Consider the following 21,524-nt stretch of genomic DNA (forward strand, 5'->3'; position numbering starts at 1 on the left):
TTAATTCGTAAATTCAAAACACAATTCATGAATTGCCAAATCCAATTCGGAAAATCACAATACAATTTATAAGTACGCAAACCCAATTCGTAATTTCAAAATAAAATTCATGAATGCGCAAATCCATTTTGTAAACATACTCCTATATACATTTCTGGAGATCACGAATTATGTAGCGTGTCGATCAGTGGATTTACATGAGAACAGCAGGCACGTATGGCACTGAGAAATCTGAGATCTCAAAAAGTGTACACAGCGCCCTCTGATCTGTTAAACAACAGCAGATAAATATTTAATATTTCTGAAATATATTTTAATAAATTTGGGTTTAACCTTAAATGATAATAAAATTCTTAAAATCTTGTGAACTTAATTGCAAATTATAAAACAATACTTTTCCAAGCGATATGATTGGGTTCAAATGTACTGTGGATTTTAACTGGAAATGTAAAAGATAAATAAAAGAAAAGAAAAGAAAAGAAAAGAAAAGAAAAGAAAAGAAAAGAAAAGAAAAGAAAAGAAAAGAAAAGAACAACATCATTCAAACCCATTAAACAAAAAACTTGTCAACTTTTCCAAGCGAAATGATTGGGCCCAAATGTACTGTGGATTTTAACTTTAAATGTAAAAGATAAAATAAAATAAAATAAAATAAAATAAAATAAAATAAAATTAAATTAAATTAAATTAAATTAAATTAAATTAAATTAAATTAAATTAAATTGACAACAACATTCAAACCCATTAAACAAACAAAACAAAAAAACTTGTCAACTAAGTCATCTATTATTTTTTTTCCCTAAATAAAAACGTAGATGTAAAGTAAAAATGCATTTAAAATGCTTGATTGTGAATGTTTTTTTTTTTATTAAGTTGTTTGAAAAAAAAAAAATTAGTCCAGGTGATTTGTCCTCAAATCAAAATTCAGATTAATTGAATATTTTAACTCGATTACGATTAATGAACGATTCTTTTTTTTTTTTCATTAATATATTTTAATATGCTCACATAGTACAAGCCAGAGATTTTTGAATGAAGGGTGCATTGTTTGATTTTAAAATACATGAAGGAAACACAACATCTACTATCTATGATGATTTATTGAACATCAGTGTTAAACAATTGAAATTAAAACACCAAAAACGAAGTCAATTTTTTCTTATTAAAAAGTGAAAATAAAAAAAAACTTGCACTTTTAAAAATAAAATAAATTATTTTCAATGTTTTTTCATATGAAAAGTAGAAAACTAGTAGTATCTGGTCTAAATAAATTAATATTTTAATCAGTGCATTTCTTGCATCTTCTGTAAAAAATATTTTAGTGTAAATAATTATTTCAAGGCATCTCTGGCACAGCTTACAATCATCATAAATTTAGAGCAAAGTAAGGTTCAAGAACAGGTCCATCATCTTACTTGAACAGGGGTCATGTGGCTGCAAAGTGGCCGCAGAAGAATAAATCAGCCTCAGACTTTAAAGGTTGATTTATACATCTGCATCAAGTGATCGCCATGACCCACAAGGCATGCCTTGTGCGTAGCCGTGCATTGACATTCTTCTGCGTGCCGCTTCTGAAACGCTGGCTGGCAGCTCTGTGTCCAGTTTCTTATATACACTAGATATTGCCAACAGACCCTCAGAATATGTCAATAGCGCCACCATATTTGTACAGTGCTCCCAAGACAAATGTCATTCAACCGCACTAGTCGAGAAAAAAGCCAATGTGAAGATGCAGGACTTTAGTGCTGTGTACGAGTGTAGAAATGAGCAAACAAAGAAAACAAGCCTAAAGGCAAAACACTTCATGGGTAAGGTTTCGTTTTTTAAAGTATTTGTATGTTATGAACATTTGTGCTCAACAAGTATTGATGATAATACAGCCTCTTACTGCCCTGTCCATAAGGCAAAGTAGCACCAACTCACACTAAATACTAGGCTTATGCTAGTTTTGTTGAATAAAATAAGCAAACTATTTAAATGAAAAATGACAAGACGATGCGGTGATAGAAACTTGTATTATTGTCGGCCAAGTGAACGAGATGTTCATAACGGAGATTCAATCACAAACGAATCGCTCCCTCCACTAGAATCAGAAGTAAAAGCATGAGGGGGGGGGGGGGGGGGGGGGGGGTTGGGGTTGTTTCAGGACATGGATTAGATCATATTTAACAGGGATGGAGGATAATACATTTCCATGCACACAAACACACACTCTTTGTCGGCAATGGCCGTGCGGTCAATCATCCATTAATGTAAAAAAAGTGATGTAAATTTATTTAATTTTCTTTTCAGCTGAGTCCTTTTTCAATCAGGGCTCGCCACAGCGGAATGAACCGTCGATTTAAAATTATAATTTTTGTCATTTAAAAAAAGTTGCATAACGACCACCGGGAAAACTCCCAATCACAGATGTATGCATATATGTGCGTGTTAGAGCTGAAGATCTTTGTGGATTCGGTTTTGATTTCTATAATTTTAGACGGGGTTGGGTCGGGCTGGGCTTGGCTTGCGCAGTAGGTAAATGAATAGTCGTGATGCATTTCGATTAGCATAAGTAATCAAATCATTTGCTAAAACATTAAAATCCATCCCTGCAAAGGTGAAACAAAGGATGACGGAGAAGTCAAAAAGAGCGAATTTTGACTGTGGCCAGGCCAGCCACTAGCTCAGAAGGAACGGTCATCCTAGCCACTAAAGTAATTCGGCTTACACTTAACAGCAAGCTGACAGGTAAAAAGACGAGGTCACTTGCTGCATTGAAACTGCTGTCATGGAAAATTAAATGGATGATCCTGACTGGTAGAAGATGAACAAACAATCCTACCCAAAACTTGCAAAATCAGCCAGATCAGAACTCTGCATCTCGGCCAGTGGCAGCTGCAGTGGAAGGGTGGTCAGTGCTGCTGGACGCACTATCCTGAGCGCAGAACTGCGCTAAAGCCAGTGGATTCAATAAAGTTCCTCCACAAAAACACGTAGCCTAATCTTGGTGAGTAAAGAGTTTTTAAATTATAAATGAATATTAATTAAACCATAAAATTATAATGTAGACAGAGTATACAGGCTAATGTAGGCATTATTCTTTAAATATTCAGCTTCACCGTCGACTTAAGGCCAGATTGTGAAGAGAAGTGGCGAAACAAATCCTGCACAGCCTTTATCTTAATTTCGTTATTGCCAAATACCCGTAATCATTTTGAATTTATTTGAGTTTATTTTGTTAAGAAAGATTTCTTTTGATTGGTGTGTTAGCCAATTTTAAGGCTAAATGTATGTACCTAGGCCTGTTTAGAGTGCTGGGATGTTACGATGTTACAGACGACTTATTTTATTTCTTTGTTCCAACTTCCAAGTGGCCTGTAGCCTATGTTTGTTACTAATAAATTATGTTAAAACACATGACTCGTTCCTGAAAAAAAGGCAAGAGAGCTGTGTGCCTGTGCACATTTGAATAATGTCGGGCTGTAAACGGGTTCGGGCTTTTAAAAAGCAGTCAATCAAAATGTACCTGTCCGGCTCGGGCCGAATTTTTATGGCCCGATTACCGCTCTAATGTGTTTACATCTCTGGCTCTGGATGGATCCATTTTAAAGGAGTGCTACCCTGTACTAAAATGGCGGCTCTATTGAAGCATTCCTTTCAATAGTGTGTGGTCTTCTATAGCCATTTGTGGGTTTGGATTCTTATTTTTCCTTTTCCTTTTGTTGTAGTTTTACAAACAGAATAGAAGATATTGTGAGGAACAATATCCAGTAACGTCACTCAAGTTATCCAACTGCTTTCTGGCATTCTTTTCTGAAGTACGCTATCTGTTAATCCCTTTGCTCAGGAAAACGCAATTGGTTGGGACAGAATAAATAGACAACAACAGGGTAGGCGACATCTAATGTAAATATCTATGGTTCTGAACAAACCGTGTGAGCAAATGATTCAATGACTCACTCACAATGACAGTATTATGTCAACGCCTACTGATTTACATATTTGACCCCCACAGACGCAATGAATACAAATATTCATATCTACCAAACTGTAAATGAACACATTTCCACATCAAATTAACACCTATCCCTTGTTCTGAAAATGAAATTGATCTTCCAATGCTTTGAACTCTAATTAACCTTAACTGTAATTTGTAAAGAGATCAGTTCTTCACATGAGTCCGAGATTACGTTAATCTCCGCTCGCGGCGTTAATAATTAGCCCTGTCTGTTCGTGTTAAGATGAACTCATTACTATAAACACAGAGGGCTCATGATAGCGGCGACTGCTGCGACTGATTACACTGCATGGCAATACAGATGACGCTCGCTGTCATGCTAATCGCAATCAACACAAGGCCTTCTTTGATGATAATACAACTCAACGATGTGCTTCATTATTGCTGCGAGCAGGTCGGGTCACGGGCCGCTGCTCTTCAACATGCAAATGCCAGATGCTCTTGAGGAGAAAGTCCCTGCAAAAAAACAGCTTTCAGACACATTTCCGTACAGCTGGGATGATCATTGCGAATCAACAAAACGAATGTCAATCAAATGAATGAATGAATAAATGAATGAATGAATGAATGAATGAATGAATGATCTAATCATTACTTGATATGGATTTTTCTGAGCCAACCAAGGCTTAATGAATGAATGAATGAATGAATGAATGAATGAATGAATGAATGATCTAATCATTACTTGATATGGATTAATCTGAGCCAACCAAGGCTTAATGAATGAATGAATGAATGTTCTAATCATTACTTGATATGGATTAATCTGAGCCAACCAAGGCTTAATGAATGAATGAATGAATGAATGTTCTAATCATTACTTGGTATGGATTAATCTGATCCAACCGAGGCTTAATGAATGAATGAATGAATGAATGAATGAATGAATGAATGAATGAATGAATGGATGAATGAATGATCTAATCATTACTTGATATGGATTATTCTGAGCCAACCAAGGCTTAATGAATGAATGAATGAATGAATGAATGAATGTTCTAATCATTACTTGATATGGATTAATCAGCCAACCCAGGCGTAATGAATGAATGAATGAATGAATGAATGAATGAATGAATGTTCTAATCATTAATTGATATGGAATAATCTGAGCCAACCAAAGCTGAATGAATGAATGAATACATTGAAATTATGTTGATAAGAATATGTTCTTAGGTTTTTACTTAATACAAATTATTCTAAGAGCAAATCAGGGCTGAATGAATGAATGAATGAATGAATGAATGAACTGTAAAATTATATTGATAAAGATATGTTCTTAGGTTTTTACTTGATATGGATTAAACTAAGAGCCAATCAAGACTAAATGAATGAATAAATGAATGAATGAATGAATGAATGAATGGACTCTAAAATTATGTTGATATGGCTATGCTCTCAGGTTTTTACTTGATATGGATTAAGTGCAAATCAAGGCTAACTGAATGAATTAATTAACTCATCATCACTTGATATGGATTAATCTATGCCAGTCAAGGAATGAACGAATGTTCTAATCATTGCAAATTTATATCGATACCCATGGTGAACTAGACATTTTACTTGATTTGGATTAATCAGAGAGCCACTCAAGGCTAGATGAATGAATGGATGAATGAATGAATGAATGAATGTTGTAATCATTACTTAATATTACTTAATCTAAGCTAATCAGTGTTAAATGAATGAATGAATGAATGTTCTAATCATTTAGGATATGGATTAATCTGAGTAAATCAAGGCTGAGTGAATGAACGAATGCTCTGATCTTCTGGATATTATGTCAATAAGAATGATATGCTTCTGGGTTTTAACTTGAAATGGATTTATCCGAGAACCAATTACATGGCAGAAATATTCAAATAACATCATCTGAATTAACAAATAAAATACATAAATGAATAAATGAATGATTGCATAACTTAATGAACACATTAACAAATAAACGAATGCACAAATGAATGAATGAATGCATGAATAAATGAATGCACATTTTGTTTTAATTGAAAGTGGTTAAAAATGCAGTAAAAACTTATTTTATTTGTTTTAATTGTTTATTTTACAATAAAATAATGAAGATAGTATGCAGCCTGAACCTATAGCTTAGCATTGGATGGTCAAATAAATTATACAGATGAATAAAACTTAATTTAATTTTGGTCATTTGATTGATAAGTGGAGACACGGTAGTGAATGTAAGGTATTATACAGTAAAAAGTTACATGGCGACACGGTAGCTCAGTGGTTAGCCCTGTCGCCTCCCTGCTGTTTCGAGACCCAGTGTGGAGTTTGCATGTTCTCCTCGTCTTAGCGTGGGTGTCCTCCAGGTGCTACGGTTTCCCCCACAAGTCCAAAGGCATGCACTGTAAGTGAATTAATGAGTGTATGGGTGTTTCCCAGTACTAGGTTGCAGCTGGAAGGGCATCCGCTGTGTAAAACATATACTAGATAAGTTTGCGGTTCATTCCACTGTGGCGACCCCATATATAATAAAGGGACTAATCCAAAAAGAAAATGAATTTTATAATAAAATTATAATAATACTGTGCAGTCTGAACGTATAGTATTAGGAATAGATTGTCAAATCAATGATAAAGAATAAGACAAATTACTAAACATAATTTTGAATTTGATTGACAGCCAAATTGCAAAAAAGAAACCAAGGCTGCGTCCAGAATCGCATACTTCCATACTATATAGTATGCTAAAAACAGTATGCGAGCCAACTAGTATGTGAGACGTACCCGAATGACCTACTACTTCTGGAGAGATTCTGAAATGTGCATTCGAAGGACGCTATGCTATCCCATGATGCACCATAAGAGGATTCATGAACTGGAGTAAAGTGACACAGCTGACACGAACAAGTCATGTGATAATGAGTTATCCGAGTTCCATTCATACTACTCGCATTCATACTGTATAGAAAGTACTTTCAAATTCAAATGTAGTAGCTACTGAGCAGTAAGCGATTTCGGACGCAGCCCAAATGTCTCAATGCTAAGAAGAATATTTAAGGAAACTGCTTTAGCTTCAATGTGAGATTAAAAAGAAGTGTAAAACCACTACGTCTATGTAAATAAAATCTATAACATCATGCAATCAGACTGAACTGTCACACTGAAGAACCTGAGTTAGTTATTCACCAACCACTGAATAACCGTGAAGTTAACAGATTTACAATAGCATGGTTTTACAGTAGTCAAAGCAGTGCTCTTCCACACAGGCTTTACTGTGGGGTCGACCATGTTTACAGGCTCTATAAAGCAGCTGGGTGCTGCTGTTATTAATGTGAAATACAGATCCGCAAGCAGCATGGCATTAACATGGCTTCTGGGACTCCAGTAAAACAGAAACTACTGTCTACGCTCTGCCACTTATAAATAAATAAAAAAGAGGCACGGATATATAATGCAAATAATGATGATAATAATAAATAAAAGGCCAGTGTGCATTCTCCCAGAAGCACAGTAAGATGCAGAGGTCATTTTAGATAGTGTGTTTATTATTCGCTCTCCAGGGTGTGAATAGGTTATGTTATATTCACTTTAAATGCATATACATACACAGGAATGAACGCAGAGGAAAGTCTATGGTAGTATATTGGCAACCCAAATTCATTCTGAAAGCGTAGCCCCGCGGACATTTCTGTAGACTGCGATTTACGTGGCTGGAAGTATGTATGGCTGCATTTGGTTTTTTTGAGCGAACGCTACGGGGCGGTGTGACGCCGCCGGCGGTGATGGCTGTGATGGCTCACTCACCTCCATGAGGAGGGCTTTCCCGCCGCAACCAGTTTGTCCGCTTAGCTTGCAGTGTTACGTTGGCGGATTAGAGGCCCAGAGGAGGAGGAGCCGGCCGCAGCAACGATCGGGTTCAAGTCTGAGGAAGAAATAGAGAGGCACATTCAGTGGCGTAGCGGACAGGCCCGCAGGGCACGCACCGCGGGGGGGCCCCGCGTGATTAGGGGCCCCGCGTCGTCGTGATTTTCAATAATTAAAAATCCACCGGCGAACGCAATAATCAAACTCTTGGGAACAACTGTGGTCGGAACCAAAGTTCACACGTCTGTGTTCTCTGAACACCTCTCAAGCGGTGGACTACTTCATTCTGATTGCTTGCCGCCAATGTTGCCAACTTAGCGACTTTGTCACTAGATTTAGCGACTTTTCAGACCCCCTTAGCGACAAATCTAGCGACTTTTTTTGTGTGTTATTGGAGATTTTTTTTAGACTGTCATTTGTCCATACTGTACCGTCCCTACTCTTCTCAACAAGCTGCGTGTGATGCCGCCGGCCCCTCCCCCGCCTCACAGCACTGACAGACGGCCCAGTCAGTCCTCAACAGCAGCCTCTCCCACCTGCAGCCCGAGAGCAGATCACCCCTCTGCGTACCGACGACAAATAATTTAGCACAGGCAGTGTGAAGGTATTTCCCTTGTACAGTCAAACCGATCTACTTCCACTTTATTTTAACAATTTAATTGGACCGTTTATTCTTTTCTTGTTCACAATCACAGATATTAGTGACAGTTTCTGAACTTGTCTGAGTTTATTACATATGAGAGATTACTGCACATTCACTACATATCTATAATGACATACTGTATTCAAACAGCAATAAATTTAGTTAAATAAACATGCTTATATAAAGTGTAGTGCAGTTATAAATACCCCTTTATTAACCATAGGGTGTTAAACAGAAACGGTAGAACGTGATGACGCCAGTGATATGCAAATTGACGTATGACATATCCCCCCCCCTGCCTTTATCAGGGGGCCCCGTCAGCGATCCCTGCAGGGGGCCTCTGCATTTTGCGCTACGCCACTGGGGACATTGCCTCGACATTGGATTTAGGCCACTTTCTAACAACCTAAAATCAACCAAATATCAACATCATTTGACATCATTATTGGACATCAAAATAATGTCCTTAGACGCTGGCTAGACATTGAATTTTGGTCACCTGACATCACAACCTAAATCTAACCTAATATTAGCGTCTGATGACATTGTGTGCCTGCTGGGCAATAACTAAATGCACTACAGAATATAACGTTTACACACATGTAAATGCATCAACTTTTTAACAGCATAATACTCACTACTCATGAGTACTTTTAAAAGGGATACTTTTTACTCCTACTTTGAGTAATATTTACAACAGGTACTTTTACTCTACTCACACTACATTTTTAGGCAAGTAATGGTACTTTTACTTAAGTATGCTTCTTCAGTACTCTTTCCACCACTGCCTATACTGCCTATGCCACGGGCTGGTCCTGATCCCAATGGTGATAAACTGCGCTCTCAAAGCCATATTTCACCCCGAGACCATCACAGTACAACAGCAGATCTCACACAAACTCAACGACATCCCTTTTTACGACTTTATGCATTTATAAACATGATGTTAAAATAGTTTACATTCCTCACATTACAAACGTCTCTTCAAGTGGTCGGTTTATAGTATCGCGAAGCCTAGTCATTTTCCAGCATGTTTCCGAAGCGCCCCAAGCCACATAAAAAGACATATGGGTTTCTCAAATGTCAGAAAACTCAATTAGTCACTTTATTGCAGGGTCATTTATATGTAAAGCAGATAATTAAAGCTACAGCTCCAGAACAACACTGCAACAAAACGGCAATTAATAATGCAAAACAATGGAGATCAGTGGGATCCTCACGCGATCGACTTCGTGTTCGGAGGCTCTGCGTGAAACACATCAAAGGCCCTGAACATTAAACAAAGCTAAATTTACCGCATGCTTGGCCCTGCATTCACTAAACACGACAGTCAGATGTGGACTGCAAACATATTGCTCTGTGCTCGGCGCACACAAATATATAACAATCCTGTAAATATCTGTCAGGAGGATCTTCCAGATATAAAAAGTCATCCTTAAAACATCACAAGCATGGCAGGTTCTCGCGATCATATGGCTCTGATTATTATGATACTGTAAAGGGTTGCAAAACCCGGTCTGGACCACAAGGAAAGCATTCTCAAATTGGGACTTCAATTTGTGGCTTCATTACAGAAAACTGGAGACACTTCCTCATGATGTGCTGGAAGTGCACTAGAAAGTAATCATTAGTGACCTTATTGCATTCTCAGAATGTTTAAAAGAAAGCAAACAAACCCCTGCTGAGTGAAAAACTATTGAAAACATCACTGAATCTGTCATATTTAATGGTTAAAATTGCATGGGGGTGGCATGATGGCTCAGTGTTTAACACTGTTTCCTCACAGCAAGAAGGTCGCTGGTTCAAGTCCCGACTGAGCTAGTGTGGAGTTTCTCCCTGTGTTGATGTGAGTTTCCTCCGGCTGCTCTGGCTTCCCTCACAGTCCAAACACATATAGGTCAATTGGATGAACTTAATTGGCTATATTGTATGAGTGTGCGTGTGAATGAGTGTGTATGGGTGTTTCCCAGTACTGGGATGCGGCTAAAAGGGCATCCCCTGCATAAAACATAAGCTGGAATAATTACCGGTTCATTCTACTGTGGCAGCCCTGATAAATAAGGGAAAATGAATGCAAAAGGAAAATGAATGAATAAATAACTACAGTGGTTTTAATGGAAACTGTAGTGTTTCTAATGCGTCTCTACTGTAATGTTTTGCCTTCTGTTGAAATAATAGTCCACCCATAATAAATAAAAATGCTCTCAAAATTTACAGATGGCTGCTTTTACAGGATGTACAAACACTTTTAACAGGCAAAAACACCACCAACACCAACACTTACAAAATAAGATTTTCTTTTCCAGTTGTGTACAGAACAAACCACTATTGTTATATAAATCAATAAATAAGTAAATATATAAATAAATACAATTATTAATATTATTATTTAAATATGATACATCAAATTCAGAAAAATTTCCCAGTTACGGAAGCAATTACATTTTTTAAATAAAAAAATTATTATTATTATTATTATTATTATTATTTTAAATATGATATATAAAATTCAGAAACATTTCCCGATTACAGAATCAATAAAAAATTTAATAAAAAAACAAAGAAATACAATTATATTATTATTATTATTATTATTATTATTATTATTGTGAATATGATATCAAATTTAGAAACATTTTTCAATCATTTTTTTCTAAATAAATAAAAGAATGAAATAAATTAATAAATGTATTATTATTATTATTTATTTTTATTATTAGTATCAATTAAGAATATTCTTTCCAATTGTGTACAGAACAAACCACCGTTGTTATATAAACAAATAAATAAGTAAACAAATAAATTTCTACTATTATTATTTACTATTATTATTATTATTATTATTATTAATATTATTATTATACATCAAATTTAGAAAAAAATTTCCCAATTACAGAATAAATTTATTTTATTAAATTAATAAATAAATAAATAAATAAAAAGTAATATTGTAATTGTTGTTTTTGTTATTATTATTATTTATATGATATATCAAATTCAGAAACATTTTCCAGAGAGCAAAACGAATTTATTTTATCAAAAAATAAATAAAAAATAGTATTATTACTATTATATTATTATTATTATTATTATTATTATTGGTATTATCATTATTATTATTATTATTATTATTATCATCATCATCATCAACACTATTATTATAAATATGATTAGACCCACAGGAATCTGTGCGCACAGAGTTCCGCAGATTTTTAGCCCATCATTAATTCTGTTTATTTATTTGAATAAATGTTTAAATTAATATTTATTCAGTTTTTAAATTAATTTCAGTATTGTTGTCCAATAAACAAACACAAACGGAGCTTTGGGTAAACGCCAGTTTTCGCCTGATTTCACAACATAACGAAACAACATACGGCAGAGCTGCCGCACATGCGCCACAGTCACTTTACGACAGTATTACTACAACAGATAATGACAATAAAGAACTGTTAGCAACCACAACAAGTATAATTATTGACTGATATAAAAATATTAATTTGATTTATTTACATAACGAGTTTGGTAAAGTCATATCTTCTGTCTTTTAGTAGATGTATTATGTGAGAGACTTGCTTTGTTTACCAAATGAAAAGTGGATCTAATTGGATTTGCATTTTAAGCATCAAATAAAGGTTTAAAAAGTATGATTATATATATATATATATATATATATATATATATATATATATATATATATATATATATATATATATATATATATATATATATATATATATATATATATATGGTTTTAATTTTGATACTCCCAAAAATTATCCACAGAAATATAAAAAAAAAATGTCTGCAGATTCTGTCCAGCCTCAAATATGACATATCAAATTAAAGCACAATCAGCTCAGTCTCATCCTTCTCATATATTAATACCACAAAATGTCACTTATAAATCTTTCAAGACTTTGTTCAGATCAACTCAATAAAGCGCGCACTCTAAACCCGTCTAACCTGTAGGAAACTCTCAATGCAGTGCGCTTGACAACTTACGAAACACTGCATTAATAAATAAACATGATGAGAACGCTAAACGCACCAGGCAAGGAACTTACTAATTCATTGCACACCAGTGTCCCCACGAATGCTAAAAGTCTGACCATCTAAACAGACACACAACACAGCGCTTTACATGAGGACAAAGCTCTGAACTGCTTTTTTAATTGTTAATCACTCGTTAGGCCACAAAACAAATGACGGCTTTCAAGAAGACAACAGGGAGCAAACCTTTAACAAATCACCATCCAAGACCAGGCACTTCCCATGAAAGACAAGCTGATTAAAATGATTAAAGGTTAGAGGAGGATCTCTCTCCTGGAAGTAATTAAAGTTAAAGATGGAGGGAAAAGAGTCACTGCAGGACACAAGACTTTTTCTTTTTCCCTTTTACCCCCTTTTTTTTCCTCCAATGCAAAAATCAAAAGCATATTCATTTGTATCTCAAAACCAACATGCAAATCTCCACCACTTGAAACGCTATGACTCAATATGTACAAGAACATGAACAGAGGAGCCATCTGGTCCCACATTTCGGAGGACTCTTCTTTTATAGTCTGGAAGTCATTTTCTGTTGCTTTTTTTCCTTTACGCCGGGCCGTCTGTAAGCTGAGGAGGGTCCGGTTATTAAGCCTCTAGTTAAGGATGACATCCAACGATAAGCCAAACTCTCAATGCGTTACATTTTCTGTAGATTCAAATGCAGCTGACACTAAATAACACGTCTGGAAATGCACTGACACACAAAATGAGGCTCAGTCTGGAATAAAGCAAACCAAAGCTGAGAAACTACACTGGAAAAATTGCCAACACGGGCTTCTGAAAACATACCCCTATATACATATCTGGAAATCGCAAATTACATAGCCTTATGCATTTAAAACGAATGCTACAGGTGGTATGACACTGTTCCTTTTTGCCTTACCTCGTACGGACGGCTTTCTTGCTGTTACGTTTGTCCAGTGGCTTGCTACATATGTCGGCGGACTTGAGACGTTGAGAGGAGTTGACCGTGACAATTAGGTTTAAGTCCGGCAAAGAACGGTTCCAAAAAGCTGTAAAAGACAAAAACAAAAGCCAAAAAATAAAATGAATAAGTAAATAACAGGGTGAGAATGTGGTAAAATATGAAAATCAGGCGGCCGTGAGGGGTTTTATATATATATATATATATATATATATATATATATATATATATATATATATATATATATATGTATGTATGTATATATATATACAGTTGAAATCAGAATTATTAGCCCCCTTTTGATTTTTTTTCTTTTTTTAAATATTTCCCAAAAGATGTTTGACAGAGCAAGGAAATTTTCACAGTATGTCTGATAATATTTTTTCTTCAAGGAAAAGTCTTATTTGTTTTATTTCGGCAAGAATAAAAGCAGTTTTAAATTTTTTAAAATCTATTTTTGGGACAAAATTATTAGCCCCTTTAAGCTAATTTTTTTTTTTTTTTTGATAGTCTACAAAAAATTATAAATGTTATAGAATAACTTGCCAAATTACCCTAACCTGCCTAGTTAACCTAATTAACCTAAGCCTAATTAACCTTAAGCCTTTTAATGTTTTAAAAGGCTTTAATTAACCTTAAGCCTTTAAATGTCACTTTAAGCTGTATAGAAGTGTCTTGAAAAATATCAAGTAAAAAATTATTTACTGTCATCATGACAAAGATAAAATAAATCAATTATTAGAAATAGGTTTTTAAAACTATCATGCTTAGAAATGTGCTGAAACAATCTTCCCTCCATTAAACAGAAATAGGGGAAAAAAATAAACAGGGGTGCTAATAATTCTGGGGGGCTAATAATTCTGACTTCAACTGTATATTTATATTTTAATGTGGTCTTCAAATCAGTGTGTACTTGACAAAACATTAATTAAAATAATATGATGAGAAAAAAAATATTTGCGGCATCAAGCACCATAACACATTTTTTATGGCTAAAAAGCAATAGCAGTGAATGACACCAGAAGTATTAACCCAATTATGCGGTAAAACACAATTACTTTACTTTTAAAACAAAAGTGAGTAAACTAACTACTTAAAATTGACATGTTGACTTAAAAAAAAAATCATTGTAACTTAACAGTTCTATATATGCACATAGTCCATTTACTAATATAGTATGCAGTGAGACTGCTCAACACTTCAAAAATAGCAATCATGTCCAGTGCATTTTAGGTTGTACACAGGGTCTTTTAGTAGCTGTAAGCTTCTTTGTACACTTTGTTTTTTATAGTTGGCTTCTGAAAAGCTAGCGTGCATAACTTATTGCTAACTAGAGAGAGCAAGGGAGATTAAAACAGTAAAAAATGTGATTAATTTCAGCGTTGGACTACATTAATCACACAGAATAAACAGAATGAGGATATTAAAGCAGACATGTGTGACATTAACTGAATGAATACACAAACTAAAGCGAGAACCTGGAGTGTTTTATCATGTCTGCTGTACTATTTATATTTACAAAAAAGACATACCTGCAAAAACACTCTGTCTTTCTGTATTAAACAGTATATACATACTAGAGAAACATGAACTCATATACACACACAAGTAATTGTTTAAATACTGGGGTGAATAACCACATGTAACACACTATTTACTTAAATATAAGATACAAAATATAGTGTTTTATATATTAACATGAGATCAGGGCCCGGTTTTTCAAAAGGTTTAATCTGGATAAAATAGATCTGGATTTAGTAATCTTGTGATCCATGATCACGTAATCTAGCTTACTTTTTGAGCCAGTTTTTCAAAGCACTAATATATTTAATATATAATAATAATAATAATAATAATAATAATAATAATAATAATAATAATAATACAATAATATAATAATAATAATAATAATAATAATATATAATAATAATAATAAATACATAATAACATATATTTAATATTATAATATTTATAATATCCATAATATTTATTTTATTTGCTATTTAATAATCTCATGTGGAATTCTGAATAATATAATAATAATAATAATAATAATAATAATAATAATAATAATAATAGTAATAATAATAATAATAATAATAATAATAATAATAATAATAATAATAATAAAATACAATAATATAATAATAATAATAATAATAATAATATATAATAATAATAATAATTATATAATATAATATATTTAATATTATAATATTTATAATATCCATAATATTTATTTTATTTGCTATTTAATAATCTCATGTGGAACTCTAAATAATATAATATTAATAATAATGATAATAATAATAATAATAATATATAATGACAAAAATAATTATATAATATAATATATTTAATATTATAATATTTATAATATCCATAATATTTATTTTATTTGCTATTTAATAATATCATGTGGAAATCTAAATCTGTGTCTCACTTCAGAGTCTGCTACATGCTTTAAGAGTCTTCATAACTGAATAAACAAAATATGCAGTTTTCCAAGTCAACCCAAAGTGCTGAAATATGATTGGATATACTGTAAATCCTGTACCTTTAAAAATCATACATAAGTCTTTTGATATTCAAATTTTGCAACAGGTTTCCTGTGAGAGTTGGGTTTTGGGGCAATATAATAAGCCGTTTTTAAAGGATAAAATACATTACGCCTATGGAGTGTCCCTGAAAACCATGGATACAAGTGTATGTGTGGTGTGTGAAGAATAAAAGACAAATCACAGCCCTATATGCACAGTAAGAGCAGAAATGGTATAAATCTTATAGCGATGCCTCATCAGATGTGCCCAAATTAGGTGCGTGTCTAAAGAGAAAGAAGAATGTGTTACATCACAGCTGCTGATGGTGTGGGCAGAGAGAGAGAGAGAGAGAGAGAGAGAGGGAGGGAGAACAGCACAACTGGCTGATCTTTCCCATAAGCGTCTCCTCCGGACGGCGGGGGTGTTAGAGAGCGACAGCATGCCAGCACTGCGCCCGATGGAGAATCAGCCTCCACCCAAACACCCTCCATGCTGCCAGCTCTCTCTTTAACACTGCAACTACCAAGCTCTGCTGAAATAAAGCCTGTATAACTGTTGTAGCCTTCTTAAACATATGTATAATTGATTCCAACACTGTTATTTCATCAAAAACACAGCAGATTCCTACAGTAGAGTTATTATAGTGACATTTGTGATTTAATATTTCTCCCTAGTAACAAAAATGGCATTTTATAATTATTATTAATCACTAATTTATGTAATGAACATACTAAAACAAGGATTACATATTTCATTCTGATCTAATAAAATCTAATTCAAGCGAAATATATAAATTACGCAAATATTTAAACTTTTAAACTCTGTGAATGACTGAAAAACGTTGGCTGAATATCTTCTCGTCTCCTGCCATTAGTATTTTATTTTCCTTTGGGATGCTCCAGCCAATAGCAGAACAGCAGGATTAAAATTGTAAGCCCCTATCTCCAAGCACAAATGCTTACACTCTAATACATTTAATTTAATTGTACCTACAATGAAACAAAAAAAAAAGTCCTGGTTGCCTTGAAGCTGAATCAAATTAACCTTATGAGTCCACGTAACATATGTTAAACCAACGCAATCTCACGGCAATTCGTAACTTTTTGATTTAGTGGTTAATTCGTATGATCTAATTCGTACAATTTAGTAAGATTTGCTCATCACCCAATGACGGTTGTGGTTAGGGGTGGGGTTAGGTGCTACGCCTCCTTTTTAAAATCGTACATTTTCATACGACTGAACCAGTACGAATTTGTACGAATTAGCCACTAAACTGACGAAACGTAAAATACTTATGTTTCCTCGTGAGATTAGGCTGATTAAACTGATCTAAAACAACTTGCATAACTTATATATATATATATTAACTTGTATATATTTTTACAGTGTAGTTAAACCAGCTCATTTCTCTGGATTCGAACATTTCCAAACGCCAAAACATTTAGAAGTAATGCAAGTACATCAGTAGGTTAAATATATAACGTTGTTCCAGTGGTGGGGCGAAGCAGTGGCGCAGTAGCTAGTGCTGTCACCTCACAGCAAGAAGGTCGCTGGTTTGAGCCTCGGCTTAGTTGGCGATTCTGTGTGGAGTTTGCATGTTCTCCCTGCGTTCGCGTGGGTTTCCTCTGGGTGCTCCAGTTTCCCCCACAGTCCAAAGACATGCGGTACAGGTGAATTGGGTAGGCAAAATTGTCCTTAGTGTATGAGTGTGTGTGTGGATAGAAACTTGCTGGATAAGTTGGCGGTTCATTCCGCTGTGGTGACCCCGGATTATTAAAGGGACTAAGCCGACAAGAATATTAATGTATGAATGTTCTAGTGGTTTGTGATATGTAAAGTCAGGGCTGGCCAACCCTGTTCCTAGAGAGCCACCTTCCTGCAGATTTCAGTTGCTACCCATATCAAACACACCTGAACCAATTAAACAGCACCTGAACACCACGTGATAATTACAGGCAGGTGTGTTTGATATGTGTTGCAACTGAAATCTACGTTTGCACATGTGCAGAGAACTGTTTGACTGTGGATTAAAGTTAAAACTAATGTAAAAGTTCATGCATTTTCTTACACGGAGTGATTGTTTTGCTTTTTAAGGTCTCAGTGTGTCGTCAGGAGCCATGGCTATTGATTTGAACTCGTTTGTATGTGCTTATTTTAATCTAAACAACCTGTCACCATTCACTGCCATTTTATGAATCCCCAAGAACAACAGATTCAGCTCAAACTCTTCCTTAATGTTCTACTAAGGAACAAACAAGTCATCTACATCTTGAATGACCTGTGGGACAGTTACTTAACAGGAAATGTTCATTTTTGCTTGAACTACCCCTTTAAAGGGCCATGAAACCCCCTCGTTTCAGCAGGGTGTTTTCACACCTCTACTTTGGAAAAAGTCAGAAAAGTGGGCGTGTCCAGCTTTGTTTAGGGGGGAGTGTCGGAGGAACTAAAGTGGGAGGGTGTGGGAGTGTCTATTTGGCCACGCGCGAGTTTCCGTCAAAATACTCACACACAGTAGAAAGTGATTGTGTTTAACCTACATGGACATCTGTAGTGGAATTATTTGCCAAATTATTAAATGGTGGACTTTAACTGCAGTTTGGCTCTTTCATTCAGGGAATTCATTCATGTCCCTCCCGACAAACAAGATATTTGATTCGAGGATCTGCTCTAAGTGTGTATTTTTCATGCAATGTTTGATACCGCACGGCGAATGAGAGAAAAAAAAAATAAGAGAAAAAAGCATTTTCCAGAAACTTAGATGCACACGGCAGGTAGCGTCAGAAAGCCGCGTGTGTTATTCTGGTCACAAAATGCGGTGAAAATCCTACACGAGGTAAAAGTTTGGTTGTGGTGCTAACATGTTTACCCTCGGTGCAATGGGTAACTTAGTTCAATACGAACAAACTGAATAAACAAAGAGCACTGGTCGCTCACTTACCATATCTGTAGAGACGGGACAATCACCAGCAACTAGAGCCGCGTCTTTATTAAGAGGAGACTAAAGCGAATCCGGATCTCAGCGTTTGCAGATGAGAACAGCTCTCAGGTAAACAATGTTCCTCCTTAGACACGTAAGTTATTGTTGTCGAGCGTCGCGTACACTGTTAATCCACACGTGACTCCAGCTGCGCTCTCACAGAGAGAAAATGAAAACGAAACTTAACTGCAGCAAACTATAAAAGCAACACTTCACGCTTGTTTTGCCAACACAACGTGGCGTCTCTGTCGTCCAACACTGTGACAGTAATGAATATTAATGAAGTTGCACAATAGAGCGCGCTGATTGGTTTGAACCAAGCCTTACTCATGCATTAATGCAGCACACTGTAAGACGTAATAAGACACACTCTGGCACAGACGTCCAGTCTGCACGCTGGAATACAACGCTATTATGTCATGACCGTGACACAGCTTCAAAAATTCGTTTCAAACCGGAAGTACGAATTTGCTTGAAATAACGCAAAAACAACCAATTAACACTTTTTAGTGAAATATAGGTGTCCTAATAGTGTTTTTAGCAGTGTGGGACACATATACGACTGTCAACAGCTCAACACATGTGTTTTGTGTTTCGTGACCCTTTAAGACTAACAATGTGAGCTCGCAAAATAAACATTGTACCCTTCATACTGTCTGCCAGGTCATATGTGGCAGCGAGAGGGAATGGAGAAGGGAAAAGGAAAATCTGTTTTAGCCGGTATGTTAAATGCATCTCTTTCTTCTGCCTCCTTTTGCAACAGCAGACGGCCAACAATCGCACTGCGCTCCTCGAGGCTGTTTTAACCCTGGCCAACTGGGCCGTGGCGCGGGCGGGATCAGACGGGTGGAAAAGCCGTCGCTCAGACCCTCATTTGTTTACGAGACGATTCTACCCATACGAGGGCAGAAAAATGCGAAGACTCGGACGACACGGACAAACAGCTTTCATCCCGCTCACCCAAACTGACTTCACCACAGACGGCCTGTAGTTTTCAACAGCCGCGGTCAGATCGACTGTACACACACACACACTCACGGGGAGGTTCCATCACTTGTGAAACACCCACACACACACAGACACTTTAAACATCAGAGATGGAGATAGACGAGCCATTAGGCAGTGTCTGCTGTAGGCTAGTGTTTGCAATAGCAGGATTACATAACACACAAAGACACTTGAAATGTAGGCGCTAGAGAAGAATTGCATTGATAATTAGCATTGAAGTTGACTGAGGTTTTCTCTCACAGTAAGCTCAGGTGGAGCTCATCATGTTGGCAATGGACTCTTAAATGTCAGCAGTCAAAGCCTTTTCATTTAAACTGCATATTTCTGCTGCTTTATCATCTCAAAGCTAATAATAATCTTTTTAATAATGCTGGTCTTCAGATTTCTCCATTAATTCAAAAATTCTGAATTTATTAGGATTAAAAGTGATGTATTTTTTAAGCTTTAAATATTATGAGGATTTTGGTAGAGTCATGTAACTATGACGTTTAGAGAAATGATGGTGATGACTCCAATCACAGACATAAATCACATTTTAGTCTTTAACCTTGTAGAATAATATTAAAATAATATTTAAATTTTCCTTTATGTATTTATGGCAAAAAAATTTCATTAAAAAAATCTTTCATTAAAAAAATCTTTCATTAAAAAATAATTATATTTATTATTATTATTATTATTCATATATAGCATCCGCTATGTAAAAGATATGCTTGAATAGTAGGCGGTAAATTCCAATGTGTTGACCTCTGAAATTGTGACTAAGCCGAAGGAAAATAAATGATTGAATAAATGAATGAATATTTTAAATATATATATTATTATTATATTATATTATATTATATTATATTATATTATATTATATTATATTATATTATATTATATTATATTATTTTTATGGAGAAAAAATATGGTAAAACCCTCATGTACTCTAATGTGTATTATTTATGTATAATAACTGCACTTGATTGTGATTAAAAAGATGCTATTTCTATGACTATATTTGTGGTTTAAGTCGTCGGAAAACATTCCTGTGAGGTAAAAGACTTGAATCTTTGCTGTGTCTGGTTCACTCTTTAAAACAGCAGTCTACTATTTTCATAAATCTGTTACAGCAAACAATAATTGTGCTTTTCTAAACATCCTAAATCCCTGTTTCTATGACAGCATGATTCAATTTTGCCAGCACATTACTCCATAATTTCATTTGTCCAAGCGATCCACTCAACTCCACATGTTTCTTCAATTTGATTATTTCAAACAATAAATAATAAGCACAGGAAGACCAGAAGAAAACGGGGATCCCACATGGAGAATGATGAAGCAATTACGTTTGTTTGCAGATATGCTCACGATACGTGCTTCTTCTCTGAAAATACGGCTCAATTACTGAAGATTAGATGAAGACGTTTGAAGATACTGTAGTTATAACACACACAAAAAAATCTTTAGAAATGTTTAGTATTTAAAAATCTTGTTAAATAAAAACGTGAACACAAAAAACTAAATGTGTTAAAACAAATTTATTACAAAATAAATGTAAAAAAAACAAGAATT

At 34.9% G+C, this 21,524-nt stretch overlaps 1 protein-coding gene across 8 annotated transcripts in view; it reads right to left on the reverse strand.

Annotated features, from left to right (window-relative positions):
* LOC147832668 (uncharacterized) overlaps nucleotides 1–21,524 on the reverse strand; it is a 143,563-nt gene that overhangs the window by 75,008 nt on the left and 47,031 nt on the right. For 3 of the 8 annotated variants that reach the window (XR_015945441.1, XM_088651536.1, XM_088651539.1), the window contains one exon: nucleotides 13,401–13,530. Coding sequence is in view for 4 of the 8 variants with exons in the window: in XM_088651536.1 (XP_088507662.1) it covers nucleotides 13,446–13,530 (85 nt within the window). In the remaining 4 variants the exon portion in view is untranslated. Of the gene's footprint in view, nucleotides 1–3,736; nucleotides 7,883–12,327; nucleotides 13,111–13,400; nucleotides 13,531–21,524 lie in introns of those variants that run through there. The other 5 variants (XR_015945439.1, XM_088651538.1, XR_015945436.1 and 2 more) reach the window with 4 other exon arrangements.

Source organism: Danio rerio, chromosome 19 (assembly GCF_052040795.2).
Source record: "Danio rerio strain M-AB ecotype USA chromosome 19, GRCz13ab, whole genome shotgun sequence".
In the NCBI taxonomy this organism is placed as follows: domain Eukaryota; kingdom Metazoa; phylum Chordata; class Actinopteri; order Cypriniformes; family Danionidae; genus Danio; species Danio rerio.